Raw genomic sequence first — 17,843 nt, forward strand, 5'->3', positions numbered from 1 at the left:
AAGCTCTTTATAGATATTGAACCACAAGCTACCACCTTTCGATCATTCGGGTTGGGAGAGTTTCCCAACCGGTAATTGTTTCGCCAAATTTTTCGACTATGATCTTCCTCCATGAAGCATCTTTCTCCACGCCAAAGCGCCACCACCATTGTTTTAGCAATGCCGAGTTCACTTGCTTAGCTCTTCTTATACCACCACCTTTTTCTTTTGGTTTTGAAGACAATTCCCAACCAATATTGTGAATTCTTTTCTTATTGTCATCATCCTATAAGAAATTTCTCACAATTCTATCAATTTTCTTAGTTATGGATCAAGGAGCAAGACAAATAAAGAGATAATAAATGGGTAGACTAGCTAAAACACTTTTGATGAGAGTTAACTTACCTCCTGTTGCTATTAGTTTTCCATTCCAAGAAGTAACTCTTTTCCCACAAGTTTCAAGTGTTTTTCCCCATTTTTGAGTGCCTCCTACCTTGTCTCCCTAAGGTAAGCCAAGATATATGCTAGGAAAACTCGCATATTCGCATCCTAGCATGTTAGCATAATTTTCAAATCCTCCTCGACCGCGACTCCAAATAAGCTACTTTCAAATAAATTTATCTTCAAACCCGAAGTTAACTCGAAACAAAGAAGAAGGTAGCGAAGGTTATCAACTTGTTCTCTTAGCATCAAGAAAAATGATAGTGTCATTGGCACGATCAATTCATAAATATTTAATTGCATTCTTAATTTCTTCTTCACAAAAAGATCTCTCCAACCATATGCTTGCATTCTCATCAATACTCTTTAAACACATATTTTTGATTCTTGGACGCTTGTTTGAAATTTCTTTAAATGCTAACTCAAAATGATTTGCGATACCCAACTTGATTTCTTCTTTGTTTCCGGTCTATCGACCATTGATACGAAGGTTATTGATGTTGTTAAAATCTTTATGACCCCTCACTACTCGATGAAAATGTTCGGTGTTTCTATCTCCATCTCGAAAGTATCTAATTCTTGACTTTTTCCGCATCATTATGCTTTGACACGACGATGAGCCACATCAAACTCCATTTTATCCGTCACAAGCAGGTCTTCTTCACCTCGGTAAGACCCCTTTACTCATCTAGTTCATCTAACTCTCTCATCTTGGTAAGTGCCAAGTCAATTGCCCTATCAATGTTCCCAAAGAAGTCTCGATTCCACACCTTCAATTTCTCCTTCAAAGCATGTAACTTCTTGAAAAACATTCACCCGTCGTGCCTACAACAGAAAAAGATTCCCACCATTCTTTCATTAAAGAAATTATGTTAGTTCCTTCTAGCCAAGCTAATTGAAATCGAAAAGGGAAAGCACCCCAATTCGATTCCTTTGAGCATAACTCAATGGGAAAATGATCTGAAAAAGATCTTGCAAGTCGCTTGAAGTTGATATTTGGAAAATGATCTTCCCAATCCGACGAGAAAAGAAAACGGTCAATTTTCTCTTCTTATTAGGTGGCCTACTCCAATTATACTTACACCATGTATCTTATATCGTTGAAGTCTCCACCGAAACACAAAGGCATTCCATTCCAATAACCATGCAAGGTAGCTAGCTCCATACGAAATATTTTTTTTCGTTCACATTGCAAGGACCATAAAACACCAATTAAGACCCAACGGAAGTTATCCTCCAAATTCGACAAGAGATATTTATAGTAAAAGTTCCTTCAAGAAAGTCATCAACCTCAATCAAATCTGAATTCCATATCAACAAAATTCCGCCCGATCTTCCATCAGAATTTAAAGTAATCCACTTGCACGGAGTCGCACCCCAATATTGACGCACAATCTTATCGTTACAAGCACTAAGCTTGGTCTTGAATCATAATAATGTAGGCTTCCACCGTTGCACAAGCTTTTTTTAACTTCGATCGTTTATTAGGGTCGTTAAAACCATTGACATTCCAAAAAATTATGTTAAACATTTAAATTTATTGCAACCCGTACAAACCAAACCTTAAAACAAGAGCAATCAAGATCCTTCCTTTTCTCCCGCCGCGAGATCATCTTTAAAAGCATTAGCATGATCTAAAATTGTGTTTGTAACAAAATCTTTTTCTTGTTCGGTGAATACGATACCCGAGGGTGATCGTAGTTTTTAAGTTTGCCATAGAGGGTATTAAATTTATCCGCATACCTTTAGCCACCTTTGAATAATCACCGGATGCATTAAGATTACTTCTCGCACTACACTTGTACGTGATGCCGCATCATCAGTATCTTCGTTTGAAGAGTTAATTTGCTTGCCAAACTCACTCTTGACAAGGAGTTTGCAGCCTCCAAAGAAACTTCATTGTCAGAAACATTTGGCTGTTATTGTTATTTTTCTTCGTAGAGTGCACAATTTCATGAGCTACAATGATATTGTTTGAAATTTGTCGTGAAGACAAAAAGGCAGATTACATAGGTGAAATGAACTTTTCTAACATTTTCATGAATATGTTAGCCAAAAGTTTAGTATTACATAAACTTATCGGTCTACACTCAATCGGGAGATTTATGTGTTTCGGTTTTAGGAATTAGGAATAGGAAAATTTTGTTTCCTTATCCAAGACTTATTTTGGGACCATCCAAAAATGTGCAAACCCTCATTGTTGACTATTCGACCATCCAAAATGTGCAAATATAGGATTTGTGCACTCCATTAACTTTTGTTTTTACCAAGAGCAATCTTAGCTTTTATAAATACAAAGATAAGGATTTACAACGGCAGAGAAGTAGGAATATGCGGTTTTAGCTATCGGACAGTGATGATAGAGTTTGTGAACCATTTTGGACCAGAACACTAGCCTCTATATGAAACATGCCATAATTAACAAGGGTTCATACACACACAGAGAAAAAAAGAAAAGAAGAAAGTAAACTAGAGATCATTTAACTCACTTAGGGAGAGAGAGTGTTTAATAACAAAAAAAATAACGGAGTCACATAGTGAAAGATGCCATCATGATCAACGAGTAGACGCATCTGAATATCATGTTGACCATGTAGGCAGTGGCCATGAATGATACAACTATATGTTAGTTCCTTCTAGCCAAGATAATTGAAATCGAAAAGTGCAAGCACCCCAATCCGAGTCCTTTGAGCATAACTCAATGGGAAAATGATCCGAAAAAGGTCTTGCAAGTCGCTTGAAGTTGATATTTGGAAAATGATCTTCCCAATCCGACGAGAAAATAAAACGGTCAATTTGTTCTTATTAGGTGGCCTATTCCAAGTATACTTCGCACCGGAAAGAGGTAAGTCGACAAGATCCAACTCATTACATAGGTCATCAAAGAATTTCATTGAATTCGAAGCTCTACGACAACCCCTCCTCTCCACCATGTATCTTATATCGTTGAAGTCTCCACCGAAACACAAAGACATTCCATTCCAATAACCATGCAAGGTAGCTAGTTCCATACGAAATATATTTTTTCGTTCACAATGCAAGGACCATAAACACCAATTAAGACCCAACGGAAGTTATCCTCCAAATTCGACAAGAGATACTTATAGTAAAAGTTCCTTCAAGAAACTCATCAACCTCAATCAAATCTGAATTCCATATCAACAAAATTCCGCCCGATCTTCCATCAGAATTTAAAGCAATCCACTTGCACTGAGTCGCCCCCGACATTGAGGCACAATTTCATCGTTACAACCACTAAGCTTGGTCTCTTGAATCATAAGAATTGTAGGCTTCCACCGTTGCACAAGATTTTTTTAACTTCGATCGTTTATTAGGGTCGTTAAAACCATTGACATTCCAAGAAATTATGTTAAACATTTAAATTTATTGCAACCCGTACAAACCAAACCTTAAAACAAGAGCAATCAAGATCCTTCCTTTTCTCCCGCCGCGAGCCTCATCTTTAAAAGCATTAGCATGATCCAAAATTGTGTTTGTAACAAACTCTTTTCTTGTTCGGTGAATACAATACCCGAAGGGTGACCGGAGTTTTTAAGTTTGCCATAGAGGGTATTAAATTTATCCGACATACCCCTTTGAATAATCACCGGATGCATTAATATTACTTCAAGCACTACCACTTGTACGTGATGACGCATCATCAGTATCTTCATTTGAAGAGTTAATTTTCTTGCCAAACTCACTTCTTGACAGGGATTTTGCAGCCTCCAAAAAAACTTCATGGTCAGAAACATTTTGGCTGGTATTGTTACATTTCTTCGTAGAGTGCACAATTTCATGAGCAACAATGATGTTGTTCGAGATTTGTCCTGAAGACAAAAGGCAGATTAAATAGGTGAAATAGGTGAAATGAACTTTTCAACATTTTCATGAATTTGTTAGCCAAAAGTTTAGTATTACATAAACTTATCGGTCTACACTTAATCAGAGATTTATGTGTTTCGGTTTTAGGAATTAGGAATAGGAAAATTTTGTTTCCTTATCCAAGACTATTTTGGAAAGAAAATTTTAAACACAAAATTGGTTAAAAAGACCAAAATCAGCAATTCCTGGATGAAAAAGACATTTAGATTTTGATAGTTTAAATGGACAAAAATGTAAAAATATCCAGGATGTAAACAGTTTCATCCTACACATTTTCAAATACTATTTTTATTTTTAATTTACATCAGGATGCATCCAGTTTCATCCTTGCTATTTTTAAGTTTAAGTCAGGATGAATCCGGTTTCATCCTTGCTATTTTTTGGTGTCCATTTCACCCATACTAATTTTTACTGTCCATTTGAACCATGTTTTAAAAATATTTGCACAAATAACCATTTTTCGAATTTAAACTACTGCCGCCACTTGATCAACACAGTGTAGTTAAACTCATTTGGCTCAAAGACCCTGGCCACCATCGACTCAAACAGTTTAATGTTTATCTTGTCCATCAATTGAAATAGCTCCAAGCATCTTCCGCCATCCTATCTTTACAATGTGAATCTATTAAGATAGTAAAAGTTATCACATTGGGTGAAATCCCTCAATCTTTCATTTCATCAAAATGTCTTCTTGCTTCACCATGTAGGCAGTGTCCATGAATCATACAATACATAATATGTCTTTGCATTTCCTCTAGTAACTATCTCGTCAAAGAGTATCTTTGCCTCATTCAACCGGCCTGAATTTCGAAGTCCACTTATGAATAAAAGAAGTATAAACAACTACATCCGGTACAACATTCAAATCTCTATATATCTCATTGAACAGAACCTGAGCTCCATAAATTATTAAACCTCCTCTTCGGAGTGTATTTATGATCGCCGTTGGGGGCTCAAACATGGCCGAGAGGTAAATGGTCGCCTGTAAGGGCAAACCCTCATAGTTGACTATTCGACCATCCAAAGATGTGCAAATATAGGATTTGTGCACTCCATTAACTTTTGTTTTTACCAAGAGCAATCTTAGCTTTTATAAATACAAAGATAAGGATTTACAACGGCAGAGAAGTACGAATATGCGGTTTTAGCTATCGGACAGTGATGATAGAGTTTGTGAACCATTTTGGACCAGAACACTAGCCTCTATATGAAACATGCCATAATTAACAAGGGTTCATACACACACAAAGAAAAAGAAAAAAAGAAAAAGAAGAAAGTAAACTAGAGATCATTTAACTCACTTGGGAGAGAGAGAGTGTTTAATAACAAAAAAAATAACGGAGTCACATAGTGAAAGATGCCATCATGATCAACGAGTAGACGCATCTGAATATCATGTTGACCATGTAGGCAGTGGCCATGAATGATACAACTATATGTGGTTACATTTCCTTTACTAATTAACCATCTCGTCCAGGAGTCTCTTTGCCGCATTCAAGCAGCTGAATTGCAAATATAAGTGTAAAAAACTACATCCGAATCATACAACATTCAAATATCTATGTATTTCATTGACGAGAACCAGAGCTTCATCAATTAACAGAACAGCGCAACCTACTCTGACCTTGGAACTAGGTTTACAGTTTACTTGAGTTTTGGGTTCGAAAAAAGTCAAAACTAGGAACCGACTATTAATTCTGGTCAAATTTCCGTATTGTGTTTCCGTATTCTCTCCAAAATATCAAAATTTGGAATTACGCTATGTACCGCCTGGAAACATTACCCAGATAGACTCGAACACTGTTTCCTAGTAGCTCTATAAGTTTTTTTTCCCTTATATATACATGGGCGCATGCATATAGCTCTTGTATCCCAGTTTTCATTGTTTCTTGATCCGCTTCTTGAAATAAAGAGTTTCATCAGTTTTTTCCTTTTCTTTCATGTTTCATCAGATAAGTAAATTCATTGAAGCCGTTTCAGGTAAAGAGAAGAAGAAAAATTGAAGTTCGTATTAAGTTTTTCTTCGACGATTTGGTATAAGCATGGAGTATTGTAGTTATACTCTGATTGATAAGTTGGCGAAGGAACCTTCGGATACGTATGGAAAGCTATAGATAATCAAAGTGCTGATGGTTCTGAAATTGTAGCAATAAAGGAGATGAGAAATTATATTCGTCCTTGGAAGAATGCCTTGAACTTCCAAGAAGTCAGGGCATTGGTTAAACTCTATGGGGATCCGAATATCGTCGGACTCAGAAAACTCATCTTTGACAATCAGGTGTTATATTTGGTCTTTGATTACGAAGAATCTACTCTGTATCGCCTTATGCATGATAAGATCAATCTTTGTACGGATGCTGAGTTACTAAACGGGTTATTGGAGAAGGATAGGCCTTTTTCGGAGTCTCGGATACGACGCTGGTCTCGTCAAATCTTGCTAGCTCTTGCACAGATGCATCGTCCTGGTGGATATATGCATCGAGATCTAAAACCAGATAACTTGCTGGTCGCTAGAGATGGAGATTCAATAAGATCGCGGATTTTGGTCAAGCTAGGGAAATTGATTCTAAATCACCGTGTTCAGATTATGTTACTACACGGATGTACCGCGCACCTGAAGTGTTGTTAAACTCGGTTTCGTATACCTCTGCTGTTGATATGTGGGCAGTTGGGGCTATAATGGCCGAACTGTATTCGTTTCGTCCTCTTTTTCCTGGTAAGAATCGAGCAGATCAGCTGTATAAGATTTGCAGTGTAATCGGAAGTCCAACTTATGAGTCGTGGGCAGAAGGAATACAACTTGCCAATTGGTGTGGTTACAAGTTTCCTCAAGTACATCCATATGGTATTTCTACAATAATGATACCATCTGCTAGTCATGAGGCTATAGATCTGATTAAATCCCTTTGTTTTGGGATCCAAAAAAACAGACCAACAGCTATGGAGGCTCTGAAGCATCCTTACTTTGCGCCCGATATGCGTGAATTGCCAGAAGCGACAACAAGTGCAAATTGGAGCAGAGCAGAGAATATATCCTAATCAGACTTGCTTTGGTGAAAAACTTCTTGGCCCTTTCTCCCCTGTTAGAGATATTACAATTGAAGATATGTTTAAAGAGGTTTGGGCAGAGGATACAAGTGCAAAGTTCGCGCAGAATATATCCTAATCAGACTTGCTTTGGTGTAGAACTTTTTGGCCCTTTCTCCCCTGTAGGAAACATGACAAGCCAAGATCTGTTTCAGAGGTTTTGGGGTTGCAGTTTAGATGCCTCTTTCAGAGAGATAACTCATCAGGAGAAGCAGACAAGCAGCAGCGCGCTTTCTAAAGTTGGGGATCGGCAAAGATGATGCAACAAAAGTTTATGAAGATTCTTTGATTTGTTTAATAATTAACTTCCCCTTATTTTCTTCGGAAAATGGGTCATTTGTCCAAAATATTTAAAAAATGATTCATATGGACGAGTAAAAATTTGTATGGGTGAAATGGACACCAAAAAATAGTAAGGATGAAACTGGATCATCATCGACTTAAACTTAAAAAAATAGCAAGGATGAAACTGGATTCATCCTGACTTAAACTTAAAAAATAGCAAGGATGAAACTGGATGCATCTAGTATAAATTAAAAATAAGAAAATATTGAAAATGGGTAGGATGAAATGTTTACATCCTGACTATTTTAAATTTTTGTCCATTTAAACAATATTAAAATCTAAATGTCCTTTTCACCCAAGAATTGTTGATTTTGGTCTTTTTAATCAATTTTGTGTATTTTTTTGTCTTCATTCTTTTTTTTAAAGCTTTCATGCATGGCTTATGTTCATGTTTTTTTAATTAGAGTGAGCAAGAATTTGAAAAAAAAAGTGTACGAAACTTAATGCTGATATTTGATCTGTTTCTTCGACTCTCGATTGTGCTTTTAAGTAAAACTAAAAGATACTGAAATAAAATAAAATAATAATAAAAAAAACTATGTTTCTAACAAGAAAGATTGTTCCCTGGTTCCACACTAAGTTGAGTACAATAGGTATGAGTCGTATGACCCTAGATTGAACCACTTCCGAGTTTCCACCATTGCACTCCATACAGTGATTGCACGGATAGTTGGACTAAACCCTTGGTTAGAAGCGATAATTGGGTGAGTATTATGGGTGGGTATTATTCATACAAAACCAAATTGTTGTCTTAACTGAGATTACAAGCATCATAAGTTACTGTGTCTGGATTCATTTATACCATCATGATATTAGTTACTGTTTCCATGACCATAGTATCCCTTGCCAGAAGCTCGTGGAAATTGTTTCTTTCCCTAGTCACAGTGGTCATTATTTCATTTATTTGAGAGAAAAAGTGAGTGTTCCGGCCAATGGTAAGGCCCAGTGCTAAGCTTCAATATGAACGATGGAGTCATGGGAGTTGGGATTTCCAACAGCATTTTAAATTTGAGTGGTCGGTTTATGTAGTTGATTCGCTAATAGATTGAAAGAAAAGGGAAGATAGAATTGTATCCTGGAAAACGAAAGTAAAAACCCAGTTTCTAACAAAAAAAAAAAAGATTGTTCCCTGATTCCGTACTAAGTTGAGTACAGTAGATATGACCGAAAATTGAAAATATAAAGAATTCTGACAAAAGAGGCCTGGAAACATAAATAGGTAACAACTAGAGATTCTCCTTAGCCCAACGTTAATATTTTCACTCTGAAGATGGCCCCCTTTTTGATTTTGACGCAACAACACATGAATATATCTGCTCAAGTGACAATAAAACCTCGATACCGACAAAATACATACAATTTTATTATTATTAGGCATGATTTCAGTCGTCATTTCCCATTGATGAGCCTTTCTTAACTTTTGCTATTTATTTCCAACAGAAAAGGAGGAAAAACAACTAATGCAAAATAAATAAATGAAATCTCACTCTGATAACTTCACATTGATCTGCTATAACCCAAATAAAAGCTTTCACCTAGAGATCAGCCAAACCGCGGTCATGATGAACATCAAATCAGCAACTGTCAAAAGAAAAGGCATAATTGTTTAGAAGAATATGTTGGAAAGTGGGTACTCAGAGGATGAAATTCAGGAGAGAGAACAGAAAAATGTTGTGTCACTAAGCTTCAAAGCCTTTGATTCTTTTTAGAAAATATTTCGACCATTCCCAAATAATTGGCGAGTGCAATTAGTCAATGAATAATGCTTTTAGGATATGATGAAGCTCTAACAACGTTGTTGGATTCAAGAGTTGTACTCCCTTGATCCAACCAAAAACACACAGTATTTAGAGTCTCATGTTGCTTATATAGAAAACATAGATTTTTGATGTGTTGAAATGGGAGAAGGCCTTCGCTATTTAAAGAGGAATTCATGCCTGTTGGAGATTTCTTTCTATCTTCAATAGACGCTTTCAACAGGTATCCATTAATGGTATCTCTTGAAACAAACCCTATGGGAAGCTACACATCGATAAAACTTTCTGGTAACCGATACAGGTCGAATACATCCGGGAGTTACCACCCCCTACCCCCAGGATAGCGATAAACATTTATGAAAATATTCAACAGAATAGAGCATTTCGAATGTAGATACAACCTATTAGTTTTTAACATCGACAAGATCTACAAGCAAGAAACTGCAAATGTTATTGACAGATCTATAGAGGTTATTGTTCTATATAAAGAAACAACAAGAGTAAAAATAACAACTACCACTAACCTAAGTTGTAAAACAAAGACGTAAATAAAGAAAGACAGTTACAATAACAGATTTTTTACACGGGATAAATAAGAAAACAAACTTATACTGCCAACACTCCCCCTCAATCTGATGGAGGGTGAAAACAATGCATCATTTGACAAGCCAAGTTGTAAAAGGTAGTAGAAGCAAGTCCTTCGGTGGAGAGGTCAGCTAGCTGTCGAGAAGAAGGTATGACTGAACTACAACAATTCCATCATCCATCAAATCCGGAAAAAAAGTGATAATCAACTTCAGTGTCTTTTTTCATAGCATGGAAAGATGGATTTGCAGCTAGAAATAAGCACCCATGTTTTCGCAGCAGATTAAAAGAGGTTTAGTAGGAGTAGTGCGTAATTCTTCTCGCAGATTAAACCTGAAAATTAAACCGCTTCACTTTTGCAGCTAAGACACTGAAAGTTTTGTACTCAGTCTCTGTGGAACTTCTCGAGACGGTTTTTGCTTTTTTTAGGACCACGAGGCTAGAGAATTTCCTAAGAAAACACAACATCCTTAAGTAGAGCGCCTTGTATCAGGGAAGCCATCCCAATTAGAGTCAGAATAACTAGTAATGGAACTAATATTTCCAACTTAAATAGTATTGCCAGAGCCAATTGTGCCTTTGAGATACCTGGGCACTCTTTTTACAATAAGCATGTGCGTAATTGTTGGAGAGTACATGAATTGGGAGATATAGTTGACTGCAAAGATGATGTCAGGTCTTGTGAGAGTAAGATATTGAAAACCTCCAACTAAACTTCTGAATTCCAGATGATTTGTGAGAATATCACGATCATGTAAAGTCCCCTTTTTCAGTAGATGCAGGAGTATCACAAGGTTTACAGTTGTTGGTAAATGAAAATAATTTCCCCTTAATAGGACTACTAGTCCCTAGAGGAATGGTATGCCCATGAGTTAACATGGGGACTTCGGGACTAGGGCCGAAGGACGAAATAGTATATCCATGGAATAGAAAGGATAGGGAATGAATTAATAGAGATGTGGAAGGTTTTATTGAGAGGAGTGGCAATAATGGTAAATAAGGAGGTACCTATGACATGTGGCATAATATCATAAGAAGAAGGATTTTGGGAAAAGCCTACAAAAGGAAAGACATAGTACAATAGAAAGCAAGTTCTCTATCATACTATTCTAAGAAGAGTTGTTTTAATGTAAGAAATGTCCATTCACATACAGATTTCCAGATAAATTTATGGTGTCACTGGTTTTCGAATTCTGAGAGATTTAATATATGATTTAACTCAGAACTCCCCATTTGTTGTTAGAGTCCATCTCAGTTTATCTTGTTTCAGCACCCATTATTCATTTGTTTTGTAAAGCTTAATGTTCATGATTCGGTCGACCAATTCCATAATAAACAAACTTTCCAAAGTATCCCTGTTACAATTCATAGTGCTTGAGTTTATCAACTCAGACACAAGTGTGTTTTGTTTCTCTGTGAGAAAGTGTCTGGTGAGACCTCTCCCCTTCCTGGCACCCAATTGTCATCCAATATCTTTATTGACATACCTTCCCAACCTCCTGTATGATATATGTTTAATGTGATGAATTCCTTGTTGAATACATTTCCAAACCCAATATTTTTATCTTTTTTCTTGGACGGCAAGGCACCGTAATTTTTGAAATATTTTCCTTTTAAAATCTTTCCCAAGGTCGTTCGCATTACTAACTAATCTCCAAGCAATTTTTTTGACCATTTCTTGGTTCGTTTTGTTAGCTTCCTTGAAACCTAGCCCTCCTCTATCTATAGGTATGCACGAAATATCGTATGCTTTTATGTATATACCTTTATAATTATAATTTTTACCCCCATAAGAAATCACGTTGTAAAGCATTAATTTTATTAGTTATTATTTTGATAACACAAAGAAACCCATATTGGAGAAGGGCATGTTTGATAAAACTGATTAATCATAACCATTGTACTAGGTTGCGATACAACTTTGCCAGCCTAATTAGTAACTCTTTTGTTCCATTTTTTCAATGACATTATCAAAGGATTAAAGCTTACACTGGTTTATAAAAGAGCACCTAATGTCTTTAAGATCTCTTTTTTTTTCAGAATCCTGTATATAACGCCTTTATGTTTTGTGGACTTTTTTACAAAAAAAAAAAAAAAAAAAAAAATGCTTGGCCTGAAGTCGAGCTTAAAATATTTAATTATGACATTTAACAAATTCTAACAACTACTTAAATTATTTTCCTTAAACAATAAATTAAACAGTCACCGGCAAAGAACATGTATTAGATTGGGGGAGCAGTTTTTGTCAATTTGATACCTTGATAAAAAAAAATCTTCTTAGTGAATTAGGAGCAAGAAAAGAGCTTTCATACACGGTATGAACAAGAGGGACAATGGATCCCCTGCCTAATGCCCCTTGAAGGATTAAATTCTTCGCAAGTTTCGCATATAAAAGGGCAACTATAGAGGATGCAGAAATCCATTGATAAAGGATCAATTGGCACAAATATATCCTCACTAAAGCGAAAGGATTTTAAATTTTTATCAAAAAATCTAGCTTACCCTGTTGAAAGTTTTCGACATGTCAATTTTATTTTATTTTTTTGATCGGTCAAATAGAAATTTCATTTAAAAAAGGAACTTAAGGGGAGTACCTTAACCCAATGATTATAACCAAACAAAAAAGGGGAACCGAAAGGGGATTCGGCTACCCAAGAAAACAAACACAAAAATTATTGAGGCCGGTATAATGAATCCCATAAAGAGATCACCATATTTTCCGTAATCCCTAACATTCTTGTATTCGATTCAGCCCAAAAGAATGCTTGTAAGTTGATATCTCTTATGAGGCTTGCCAAGATTTTGTTTTTATTATCGAAGGTTCTTGCATTTCGCTCTTTCCATATACACCACCATATAGCTACCGGTATGTGATTAAAGATTTTCTAGGGTTCATTGTTGTAGTAAATAGGATTCGAACTCAAAGATTTGTGAAGATTAAATTTAAAGGTTTAATAAAATTATATACAAAATTATTAACAATGGGTGCGAGAGGTAACCAAGACACTAGATTCCACTATTATGCAAAATTGAATGATAAATATTTCAAAACTCTATTCAATTCTTAAGTCCTCTTTTATCTTTAATTCACTATCAATCATACAGATTCTCAAACATTATTTGTAAACCTTAAGCATAGATTATCAAGAGATTAAACCAAGCATAACCTATCAAACTGAATAACAAATAATTAAGACAATCATTCAAATAATTTAAAACTCTGCAAAAGCAGCGATTAGGTGAATTATATAATTAAATGAAATAGTTACCCATTTATGTTGCGTGAATAGCTTCCTCCATTGCCTTGGTTACGAGGGATTTAGCTCATCATAGTAAAAATGCTCTCAAAATAATTTATTATGGCTCAAAAATGGTTTACAAATGATGAGAATATGAGAAATACAATAAAACCAGAGACCTACGACCCTCAGTGACAAAATAAGACTGCTGCAGCTTGTCGCAAACGCTGTGGCAAATAAGACTGCCTGATTTACGACCCACTGGTCTGAGTCGTTATTATGTAGAAAAACGACTGCTGGTGCAGGTCCGTTCTTCATGTTCTTCATGTTCTTCATCTTCATCACAACAGCAGCAGCAGCAGAGAGAATTCGTGATTCTTCCTCTGCAGCTTCCTCTCTTCTCCTCCCAACTCTCGACCACCCTTCTAGGACTCATGTATCTCCTATTTATACATTCCAGGCACATCAAATCTCGCCATTAATTCCTCAAAATCTTCACGTAAAGGAAAATTATTCTTGGGAATAATTTCTTATTTTCTTTCTCTGCATGCGTTAATTGTCTTGATAATTTCCACAATCTGTTGATATGCAACCTAAGAGAATATCTGCACTTAACTTCCACAACCCATGCAGCATCTTTACGTAATTTTCTTTCCAAGTTTAACCGATATCTCTTCTTTCCTGCTTTAATCGAGAATCGATTATCTGGCCAAGTTTGATCGATCCCAACCACCACAATATCTTCTTATATCCATGTCACATATACCCATTAAGTTTCAGCGATTCAATCTCCTTATAACACCTTCAAAAATCGATTGGAAAATCTACCAGTGTATAAAGAAAATTTCCCGCCAAAATTTATTTTTGAATTTGAGAAGAAGGGTGCCCCTTAACCAGAGCTGGGGTGCGAATAGCAATTGGAGTGGAAATAGTAATTTTCTGGGTTCCTCAAGCACATTTTTGGGGCGTTTCCGGTGCATTTTAGGGCGCATCCGGCATACTTTCGGGGTACTTCCGGTTCACTGTTTACAGAGGTCCAATGCCACATTTTCAGTCACTTTCGCCGCAAAACCTTATTTTTCCAAAAACACCTACAAATAAATAAAATACCATAATAAGCACAAAAATGGGTACTGACAATATATACAATTGGGCTATATTAGACACATAAATGCGTCTATCAAATACCCCCAAACTTATTATTTGCTAGTCCCGAGCAAATCAAATAGAAAATAAAATCCTAACTCACTGTCGCAGGCATCGTCGATTGCATATAGCGCATGCAACAAGCCTTTAAACCCCAAGGTGGCCCTAGTGTCCGAGTTATAGTCTCGGGAGGGCTTACAAGAGATATACCCACAAAACCTTAATATTCCAGACCCTAGCTATCTACAACGAACCTTGGAAGGCACTAAAGAATCTCCTTAGTTGGCATACAATCATTGACTATAGGAGGAAGTACCCTGATGCGAAATTCCAATTGTTGTACACGAGTTTGCACTCAAGCATACTAAAATTCATATATAAGTGACAGAGCTCTACTCAGATAGTTGCACTATGGACATCATATTCGGAGTCAAACTAATCATATGGATAGATCAAGAAGATGGATATAGAAAAACATAGATGGTTTTGATGTTTACTAAGTGAACGGCGTTTCCCATATCTGTCTGAAGTCCTACGCCAAAATGAACCTATCCTAATGGATTGAGATACTAGTCTGACTAATATCAACACACTGGCATATACAAGGGTACCAGTGGTCAATAACCTAATTCTAGGTCAACACAACTGGCATATACAAGGATACCAGTGGTCGACTTTATTGAATTTATTCCTTTTGGTCAAATGGTCTGGTCTCATTTTTTTTTTTTTTCAATTTTTTTTTTCAACTTTTTTTTTTCTTTTTTTTCTTTTTTTTTTTTTTTTTCATGGTATCTCAATCACTCTAATTCACCCTAGCATTGGTAACAACTTGAATCGTGGGCCCCACCTATCACTTAGAGAAACATGGTTTAAAAACAAAATAAAATAAAATAAAAATAGAAGTGCAAAGGACTCAACGAGATATGGTGAAACTATCATGTTATTTCTAACACCTGAGATCTGTGCTTTTATGAATAGACTCTATAGATGTTTCCATCTAATCAGATTGGTTCCTCAACTCCTACAACCAAGATGCTTCCATCCACTTAGATTAGTTAGTGCAAACCTTAATATGCATAAATTTCTAGGTTCTGGAGTTTAATAATTGCAACTAAAAAGTTTCTCCCATACCCCCAAACTTAAATCTAACATTGTCCTCAATGTTCTAAAGATGAAATTAAAAGCATGAACAAGGAGAAACGGTTACTATTTGAAGCAAATGAGTTAAGGAAGGATATTACCGTGTTGCATGAGATTGGGTTACCTCCCAAGAAGTGCTAAGTTTAAAGTCTTCAGCCAGACTTAGAAAAGGATTGGTCAACTCGAACCATAAAGTAACAGTCGAAATAACTGTGGGTCTTCAAAACCAAATAGAGATGACCATAGGAAACTGCAGTGAACCAAGAAAATGGACAAGAATAGCATGCCCTTACCTAGTTTCCTGAAAACTATCGCTAATTGCGGTTCAGGTCCTATGAAAGGGTCTAAATAGAATATTTTCATTGGATGCGTTTCTTTATAGATGGGATCCGAATCACTAGGTCTTAGAGTCTGTAAAAACTCAAATACGAACTTAGAATCACGAAGTAATAACCTAAATAATTGAGGATCCTCTAAGTCAATCAGATATGACTTACATAGTTGACCACAGTGAGAGTAGTGGTCATTCTTAGGAAAATGTGTCGATTCTATTAACCTAAAGTACTTAGGCTTAGTCTCAGAACTTAATATTCGACTCATTTGAAACGTTCCCACAGTTGGAAGAAAACTATTTTGTGGGAAAACAAAGTCAATCTGGGTATCATATCCTGAGCAAACCACATCAACCAGAGGATGGGTTTCTAATAACTGAACTCCTTCATGGACATCATTAGGCTCGGGAAAACGAGTATGAAGGTAATCTTGTAAAATAGTCGAGGCTCAGATATCAAGTCCTAAGTGTGGGGACTTTCTGAGAGTTAAAGGTAAGGCACTAGGGAAGTGATAATCACCCCCAAACTTAGAGTTTTCAGTGTCTCTAGATAGACCTCTAATTATTTCTTGAATTTCCGTATCTTCAAATTCAAGAGATTCTTCTAAGTTATTATCAGGTAGTGCATCTTTACTTATCTCTACGGGTCTATCTTCTTCTTCCAAGACTATTGTTTCTAAGTCGCTAGACTATAAAACAGTATTTTCGAAATGAACCCGTTCCTCTAACCCACTATCGGCTTCGTAATCAAAAGGAAAAACTACATCATCTAAAACGGTGGTATACCTAATCAAATCCTCTTCCTTTTGAATAGGTGAATAATCATAAAAATTATTTGGATTTGAACTAGAAATAATATAATCACTATACAACTCAATTGGATTACTAGACTCCTGATCACTATGCCTACATATTTCAGATTCTTCATTACTGCTATCCTCATCATCATAGTACGAAGATGATTGAACCTTATCTAAATAAGTAGTGTCTTTTATTCTAACCTCGTCCTCTAAATTAGGCAAATATTCACTATTTACATCAAGGGTAAAATTGGAAACACTATTTGGAAATTTAGATCTTTTAGAGAAGTTCTATTGTGGGTCTCTAACAAAAGCTTTTAGGCCGACTCACATGAATTCCTGACGTAATCTAGGAAATCAGGTAAAGAAATTTCACTGATTGCATTATTTTCGTCCATAACTAAGTTATTCATTTCAGCGAACTTACGTGATGTCTCAGCTAACTTACGTGTCGACTCAAGTAAAGAGGAATTAGCAGAATTTTTCTCGTATGACTGATGGTTGTGAGGATAGTGATTGGGCTCACAATGGTATGAACCATAACCTTGAAAAGTTTGGCGTTCCCAACCACTATTCCCAACATGGTAATAAAACTGATGATGTTCATATTCAAATTCAGGTCGATATTCATTTTATTGGCTTCTATCATACAGGTCGACATTCTTAATTGCAGGGAATTCTACACAATCACAAACAAGGCTGACTCGACCAAATCAAACCTATAAAATCTAGCAAACAAAAAGCATGATGGCTCCACTTAGATTGTTTCTAGACCAACTTCTATCTTTCGAAAGGGAATTCGTTACAATTTAAGCAAACCCCTCTGGAATCAATCCGAGTCAAAGTAAGTTGAATTGAGGCAAGGGAAGCTCAGTGGAGCTTTGATACCCAAGGCCTCACCGCTATCACAAGGCGGCGCAGTCACGCATTCAACTCACAGAAACCATCATGAACTTTGGAGTGTGCTTAAAGAGAAACCAATATTTTTCGAACGAGTTTCCTATAAGCTCGTTACCCTATCGGTCTCGTTCTATTCCAAATTTAAATTGGGTTCGCGTTAGGTTTTGTTTTCCTAAGGCGGGCAAGAAGGGAGCGGTGATGAAATCCA

At 36.3% G+C, this 17,843-nt stretch overlaps 1 protein-coding gene across 1 annotated transcript; it reads left to right on the forward strand.

Moving 5' to 3' along the window:
• The first annotated feature begins 6,463 nt into the window (after positions 1–6,463).
• Positions 6,464–7,344, forward strand: LOC113362156 (cyclin-dependent kinase F-4-like). Its single transcript, XM_026605128.1, has 2 exons — positions 6,464–6,908; positions 6,974–7,344. Exons 1-2 carry the CDS (start codon positions 6,464–6,466, stop codon positions 7,342–7,344), a joined length of 816 nt encoding a protein of 271 aa, XP_026460913.1.
• The last annotated feature ends 10,499 nt before the right edge of the window (positions 7,345–17,843 follow it).

This window comes from Papaver somniferum, chromosome 1 (assembly GCF_003573695.1).
Source record: "Papaver somniferum cultivar HN1 chromosome 1, ASM357369v1, whole genome shotgun sequence".
NCBI classification, from domain to species: domain Eukaryota; kingdom Viridiplantae; phylum Streptophyta; class Magnoliopsida; order Ranunculales; family Papaveraceae; genus Papaver; species Papaver somniferum.

Excerpts from the sequence above, each read along its gene's own strand:
- LOC113362156 (XM_026605128.1), top strand. The coding sequence starts at position 6,464 with ATGAGAAATTATATTCGTCCTTGGAAGAATGCCTTGAACTTCCAAGAA. Across the intron at positions 6,909-6,973 it reads GATTATGTTACTACACGGAT|TTGGGGCTATAATGGCCGAA; the intron begins GTACCGCGCACC and ends ATATGTGGGCAG.